Source organism: Arachis stenosperma, chromosome 1, assembly GCF_014773155.1.
Source record: "Arachis stenosperma cultivar V10309 chromosome 1, arast.V10309.gnm1.PFL2, whole genome shotgun sequence".
In the NCBI taxonomy this organism is placed as follows: Eukaryota; Viridiplantae; Streptophyta; class Magnoliopsida; order Fabales; family Fabaceae; genus Arachis; species Arachis stenosperma.
The window spans coordinates 38807272-38814524 of NC_080377.1; the positions used below are offsets into that span (position 1 = coordinate 38807272).

The window sequence follows — 7253 nt, forward strand, 5'->3', positions numbered from 1 at the left end:
CCATGTTTACTCGGCTCGGTGTGCGGTTCCCGTTCTCGCCTTTTGTTCAGGGTTTGCTTAGCCGGTGTTCCGTGGCACCGTCTCAGCTTCATCCGAACAGCTGGGCGGCTGTTCGGTGTTTTGAGTTGGTGTGCCAGTACCTTGAGCTCCCGGCCTCGGTTCCCGTTTTCCTCTTTCTTTTCTTGTGCACTCTTCCGACTAAGGAGGGGAAGCACAAGAAAGGATATATGTCGTTTCGTGCTCAGCCCCATCGCCGGATCTTCGGGTTGTTTGAAGATTCGTTTCATGGGTTTAAATGGGAGTACTTTAAGGTGCGCCCCGTTCGGGGGCACCACCCGTTTTGGCTTACTTTGGAGGGCGAGTGCCGGTTTCCGACCTATTGGAATTTTGGTGCCGGGCCGTCGGTTTTAACTAAGATCTCCTACGATGATTTGTCTCGGGAGGATAAGGATATTGCCAAAGTTTTGTGGCATTTGTTTGGTGAACGCCCGTTAAGTCCTCGAGACGTTATGGGGGATCCTGAGGCGTGTCGGACATATATTGGTGTGTTTTGCTTCCTTCTTCTTCTTCTTCTTCTTCTTCTCTTTTTTTTTTTTTTTTTAATAACTCCTTTCTTGTTTCTTTTTTAGTTGAGATGGCTGGAGGGCTGACTACTTTGGCGAGGTTGAGGGCAGCGTTGGGTCGGGGGGAGGGGTCGTCGTCTCCTTCTCCGGCTCCGACTCCAGCTGCAGATTCTCAGGCTGTTCCTCAAGAGGTGGTTTCCTCGGGGGTGCACACTGGCGTTGAAGCTCCTCCCGGATCGCCGGAAGTCGTTGTACTGGCTTCTACCGAGGCTTCTCGGAAGAGAAGTAGGCCGGAGGAGCCGGGTAGTGAAACTTTTGAAGAGGAGGGCTTGGTCCCTAGTGTGATGGATCGGCGTTTTGACGCCACGGGTTTCATTGATCAGCACTTAATGCCTGGAACGGAGTCATTTTTTGATGGTTGTGACGTCTCGTTTCAGGCTGAGTCGGTTTATCGTGCTCTTCTTCGTTCTGCCGCGGTTGTTCGGAAGGTCGAGCCTGTGATGGCTCAAGTGGGTTTGTTGGAAAAGAAGCTTCGGCAGGCCCAAACCGATGTGAGCAAGTTGAAGGAAGAGCTTGAGGCTGCGAAGACTGCGAAGGAGAAGGCGGAGAAGTCGTCGGAGGATTCCGGGGCGGAGATACTCCGCCTTGCCGGTGTTGAGACTTCGCTTCTTTCTCAACTGGCTGAGGAGCGGAAACGTTCCTCGGATGCGAGTTCTCAAGCTGCCTTGCTTCTCGCCGAGTCGGAAACTCTGAAGGCTGAGGTCGAAGCCTTGAAGAAGGAGAAAGCGGCTTTGTTGGCTGATGCTGGGGAGGCCGTTGCTGCAACCGAGGAGACGATGAGGGCGCAATTTCAGGTGTTGGCCCCTGGTGTGGATGTGTCTATGACGGGAGCATTCAAGACCGTCCGTGATGGGCGGATTGTTGATATTTGAATAGTTGTTTTGTATTTAGTTTTGAACTATGTGTAGATTTGTTTCTAGTGGCTTGAGAGCCGTAACTTTGTTTTGTGAGAAATTTATGACCGTTTTTTGGGTCTTCGTATGATCCGTTTTTTGGATGTTTTGTTTAGCCGTTCGGGCCTTAGGTGTTTCGTTTATCATAACCGTTTGTTTGGTCGGTTTTTTGGGTACCCGTGTGTTCGGCCTGGAGGGTGATCAGTCCTCCAGCGATGGCCGTGTCTTCGTTTGGTGTTTTAAAAAACAGTAGTGACTTGTAATGGGGATGAAGTGAAAATAACTTGTAAAGAATTTTATTTGAATAGTTGGGCCTCGTTAAAACCCTTCGTGAGGGAAAGAGTACCCGAGGTTCTAAAAGACAATGAACAATAAAAAATAAAGGGAAATAAAGGGTGATTAAAAGGAAAAATAAAGAGTGACTTTATTTAAGTATAGTATCTTCGTAGGTTGGCCGCGTTCCAAGTTCTTGGTATTTCGCTGCCGTCTAGTCGTTCGAGTTTATACGCTCCTTTTCCTATTACGGCCTTGACTCTGTATGGTCCTTCCCAGTTGGGTGCGAGCTTTCCTTCTCCTGGGGTCGGGAGGCCGATGTCGTTTCGTCGTAGGACGAGGTCGTTGTCCGCGAATTCTCGTCGGATGACGCCGTGATTATACCTTAGGCTGATCCTTTGTTTGAGTGCTAATTCTTTGACGTGGGCTATGCTTCTTGCCTCGTCTATGAGGTCTCGTTCTGCTTCTTCGTCGTTACCTCCAACCGTTTTTCTGGGGCTGGGGTCTCCGATTTCTACTGGGATGACAGCTTCTACGCCGTATGTGAGTCGGAAGGGCGTTTCTCCCGTGCTTGTTTGGGGTGTTGTTCGGTATGACCATAGGACTGATCCCAACTCGTCTGCCCACAATCCCTTGGCTTCGTCAAGTCGTTTCTTAAGTCCTTTGACGATAATTTTGTTGGCGGATTCCACCTGTCCGTTTGTTTGGGGATGTTCTACCGAGCTGAAGCGATGGGATACGTGCAATCCTTCTAAGAGTTCTCTGAATTTTTTGTCTGTGAATTGGGTTCCATTGTCGGAGATGATGACTTCGGGAATTCCGAACCGAGTAATGATCTGTCGCCAGACGAATTTCCGGCATTGGGTTGCCGTGATGGAGGCCAGGGGTTCGGCTTCAATCCATTTGGTGTAGTAGTCTATGGCGACGATGAGATATCTAAGTTGGCCGGTGCCGTGGGGAAGGGCCCGACGAGGTCGATTCCCCAACTGCCGAATGGCCGTTCAGCCGATATAACGCTGAGTTGGTGTGGGGCGGCTTGGTGGATATTGGCATGCTTTTGGCATTTGTCGCAGCTTTTTGTGAGTTGTATGGAATCTCGAATGATTGTGGGTCAGAAGTAGCCGGCCCTGATGATTTTTTGGGCTAGCGTTTTTCCTCCGATGTGGTGACCGCAGCAGCCTTCGTGGATTTCGCGGAGTATGTATTCCGTGTCCTCGGGTTCTACACATTTGAGTAGGGGTTGCGAGAATCCGCGTTTGTATAGCTGTCCTGCTATGATGGTGTAGTTAGCGGCTTCTCTTTTTATCTTCCTCTCTTCTTTCGGGTTTGGTGGTAGGATTCCGTCGCGGAGATATTGCAAGATCGGGTATGTCCAAGATTCCCGATTTGAGGATGTTAGGTGTGCGTTGATTTCCGTTGATACGGAAGGCGACTTAATGACCTCCTGGATTAGCGATCTGTTGCCGTGTCCTGACTTCGTGCTGGCTAGTTTGGAAAGTAGATCTGCCCTGGCGTTTCGTTCCCTGGGGACGTGATGTATGGAGACGTTTTCGAATCCTTCTTTTGTTTCACTTACTTTTTTGAGGTATTGTTGGAGCAGGGGGTCCCGGGTTTGGTAGCTCCCGTTGATTTGGGAGCATACCACCTGGGAATCGGTGTTAACCTCGAGTAACTTGGCGCCGACTTCCCGAGCTAGGTTTAGGCCTGCCAAAAGGGCTTCGTATTCTGCTTGGTTGTTTGATACTGGAAAGTCGTATCTTATTGATTGTTCAATTGTGATCCCATTTTGGTTTTCGAGTATGATTCCGGCGCCTCCGTGAGTGGAGTTTGATGAGCCATCGACGTGCAGTTTCCATGGTTCGGGTGTCAGCTTCGTCGGAGTCATTTCGGCGATGAAGTCGGCCAAGGCTTGTGCTTTGATGGCGTTTCGGGGCTCGAACCTGATCTGGAATTGGGATAGCTCGATGGACCATGCTAGCATTCTTCCTGCTAGGTCGGGTTTTTGTAATACTTGTTTGACCGTTTGGTCGGTTCGGACCGTTATGGGGTGGGCCTGGAAGTATTGTCGTAGTCGTCGGGATGCCGAGAGGAGTGCGAAAGCCAGTTTTTCTAGTCGTGAATAACGGGCTTCCGTGTCTTGTAGCACCTTGCTTATGAAGTATATGGGTTTTTGTTCCTTTTTCTCGTTTTCCCGGACGAGTGCTGCTGCGATTGTTTCTTCCGTTATGGAGAGGTACAAGTATAGTGTTTCCCCTGTTTGAGGTTTTGCAAGGATTGGAGGTTCTGTTAGGACCTTTTTGAAGTGTTGGAAAGCTTCTTCGCATTCTTTCTCCCATTTGAATGGAATTCCTTTTTTCATAAGTTTGAAAAAAGGAATTGCCTTTTGTGCCGACGCTCCGAGGAACCGGGATAGTGCGGTTAGTCGGCCGGTGAGCTTTTGGATATCTTTGAGGTTCTTGGGACTTGTCATCTCCAGGACGGCGCGGCATTTTTCCGGGTTTGCCTCAACTCCGCGTTGTGTGATCATGAATCCGAGGAATTTTCCTGCTTCCATTCCGAAAGCGCACTTTGTTGGGTTGAGTCGCATTTGGTGCTTTCGCAAGGTGTTCATTATGACCTTTAGATCGTCGGTTAGTTGCTCCCCGGATTCCGTTTTGGCGAGCATATCATCGATGTAGACTTCTATTTTGTTCCCGGTTAAGTTGCGAAATATCTTGTTAACGAGTCGCTGATAGGTGGCTCCGGCGTTTTTCAGGCCGAAGGGCATTACTTTATAGCAGTAGGTTCCGTCTGGGGTGATGAATGCTGTCTTTTCTTCGTCTGGTCGGTGCATCGGGATCTGGTTGTAGCCGGAGTATGCGTCCATGAAGCTGAGGTACCGGTGTCCAGATGCTGCATCTACTAGTCCGTCGATGTTTGGTAGGGGGAAGGCGTCTTTCAACGCACATTCGCCACTTCCCGTTAGACTTTTTAACTAGTACGACGTTGGCTAGCCAGGTCGTGTAAGGGAGTTCTCGGATGAAGTTGGCTTCGAGCAGGGCTTTTACTTGTTTTTGGACCTCGGCGGCTCGGTCTGGTGACATTTTCCGTCTTCTTTGCGCCACGGGTTTGGCTAGGGGGTCTACTGCCAGATGGTGAGACATCAGATCGGGACTTATTCCCGGCATGTCGGCTGGTGTGAATGCGAATAGGTCTCTGTTTTGTTTCAAAAGTTGAGAGAGTTCTTCTTTGAGGTCGTGTGGGAGGTTTCTGTTGATGAACGTGTATTCATCTTTGGTTGGCCCTATTTGTAGTTTTTCCATGTCCCCTTCTGGTTCCGGTCTAGGTTGGCCATCAAGCCGTGCGTCTAGGTCGGCAAGGAATATTCCGGCCGCGTCCCGGGATTTTTTCCTTAGAGCTAAGCTATTGTTGTCGCATTCGGCTGCAACTTCTCGGTCTCCGTGAATGGTTCCGATGGTGCCGTCATCGGCTTTGAATTTCATGAGAAGGTATTTGGTGAAGATGACTGCCGAGAAGTCGTTAATTGTTTTTCTCCCGAGAATGACGTTATAGGCTGTGGAGTCTTTTAGGACGACGAATTCGGATAGGATCGTCTTTCTCTGATTGCTTGTTCCTATGGTGATGGGGAGGGTGACCGAGCCGTCTGGTTTGAGGAAGTTATCTCCGAGGCCCGTGACGCCGTGGCGATGCGTTTGGAGGTTGTCGTTGCGGAGCCCGAGTTTGTCGAAGGCTCCTCGGAAGAGGATATTGGAGTCGGCACCCGTGTCCACGAGTATTCTTCTTACTAGTCCTGTTCCGATTCGGGCTGATATGACGAAGGGGGCATCTCCTGCCGAGGTGCCGTGCTGGCAGTCCTCGGGTAAGAAGGTTATCGTGCTGTCGGCAATGGTTACTGGGTCGTGGTTTTTGACGGCCATTATCTTGAGGTCTTTTTTCATTGTTAGTTTTGATTTATTTGGTACGTCTTTGCCCGTGATGACGTTCACTATGATGGTCGGATCTTCTTCGGTGTTTTCCCTGGGTGGTTTTTGAGTTCTTGGGTTGCGTCCTTCTCTTTCTGGTGATTTGTCTCTGTCGGCGCGCCTTGGTTCTCTGATGATTTTGACGAACTCGGGGAGTTTGCCGTCTCGTATAGCTTGCTCAAGAGCGTCTTTGAGATCGTAACAATCTTGTGTTTTGTGGCCGTATCCGCGGTGATAGTCGCAGTAGAGGGTTTTGTTTCCTCCTGTCCTTTCCTTGAGTGGTCGGGCTCTGGGGATGATGCCTCGGTCTGCTATTTGGTGGTATACCTCAGTAATTGATGTTGTTAGGGGAGTGTAGTTGGAAAATTTTCCTATTCTTGGTGGTCTGTGGGTCGGTTTAAGGTGGTCTCGTTGGTTCTCTTTGGGTGGTGCGTTATGACGGGGAGTCGGGTTGCCGTGTTGGGTGGCGGCGTGCTGCCGTTTGTTGGCGGCGACGACCTGGCTGACTTCCTCGTCGTTGATGTAATCTTTGGCGACGTTCTGGATTTCGTGCATGGTCCACACTGGTTTGGTGGTGAGATGTTTGCGAAAGTCTTCATTCATGAGTCCGTTAGTTAGGCAGAGGCTGGCAACGGAGTCCGTGAGTCCGTCGACCATTTAGGCATTCGTCGTTGAAGCGGTCGAGGTATTTTCTTGTGGATTCTTCTTGCCTTTGTGTGACCCCTAACAGGCTGATAGGGTGCTTGGCTTTGGTGATTCGTGTTGTGAACTGGGCCATGAATTTTCTTGTGATGTCGTGGAAGCTAGTTATGGATCCGTTTGGGAGGGCGTTGAACCATTTGATTGCTGGCCCGGCAAGGGTTACTGGGAAGGCTCTGCATCGGACTGCGTCGGATGCTCCTTCTAAGTTCATTCTGGCCTCAAAGGCCGTTAGGTGCTCTTGAGGGTCTTTAGTTCCGTCGTACTTCATGTCGGTGGGTTTGTCGAAACCTTTGGGGAGTTTTGCTCTTAAGATTCCTTCCGTGAAGGGCGTAGCTCCCATTATGGTATGGTCGCTTCTCGTGCGTTTGGTGCTTCGGTATCTCCGGTCTTCGTCTGAATCATGCTGACGGTTTACATCCCGAGAATCGCTGCGATGGTGTTTCTTGTCGTATCGTCGTTCAGGCGACTTCTCGCGTCGGCGGTTGCGTGAGGTGCTGCGACCATCTCTCCTATTGTGCTGCCAGATTGGCGACCTTCCGTGGTGGGATCTTGACCTGGAAGTTGCCTGGCTTCCATGCTCGTTATTGTGTTTTTCTCGGTCGCTTAGCTTGCCTTTAAGTTCTTGGACTCGGAGACAGAGATCCTGGATGATTTGTGCCGCTTTGTCCCTGGCTTTCTCGGGATGCTGTGGGTCCGTCGTGACGTCCTCGTTTGCGTGGTGGATGGTGCTTGCTATTTTTGCTTGGTTTGTGGCTTCATGGTGTTCTGAGATCGGACGACGCGGTTGGGAGTCGTCCTGG

The 7253-nt window shown here is 50.3% G+C and overlaps 1 protein-coding gene across 1 annotated transcript; it reads right to left on the reverse strand.

Moving 5' to 3' along the window:
• Window positions 1-1944: 1944 nt before the first annotated feature.
• LOC130978282 (uncharacterized) lies at window positions 1945-4556 on the reverse strand. The gene is made up of 2 exons (XM_057902244.1): window positions 3432-4556; window positions 1945-2775 (listed from the first exon to the last, which is right to left on the reverse strand). The coding sequence occupies exons 1-2, from the start codon at window positions 4554-4556 to the stop codon at window positions 1945-1947; spliced, it is 1956 nt and encodes a 651-aa protein (XP_057758227.1).
• Between the last annotated feature and the right edge of the window lie 2697 nt (window positions 4557-7253).

Bases quoted from the DNA above. Each gene is read 5' to 3' on its own strand.
- LOC130978282 (XM_057902244.1), bottom strand. From the start codon at position 4,556: ATGCCCTTCGGCCTGAAAAACGCCGGAGCCACCTATCAGCGACTCGTT. The intron at 2,776-3,431 runs GTATGCTCCCAA...GCCATTCGGCAG, and splicing joins TTAACACCGATTCCCAGGTG to TTGGGGAATCGACCTCGTCG.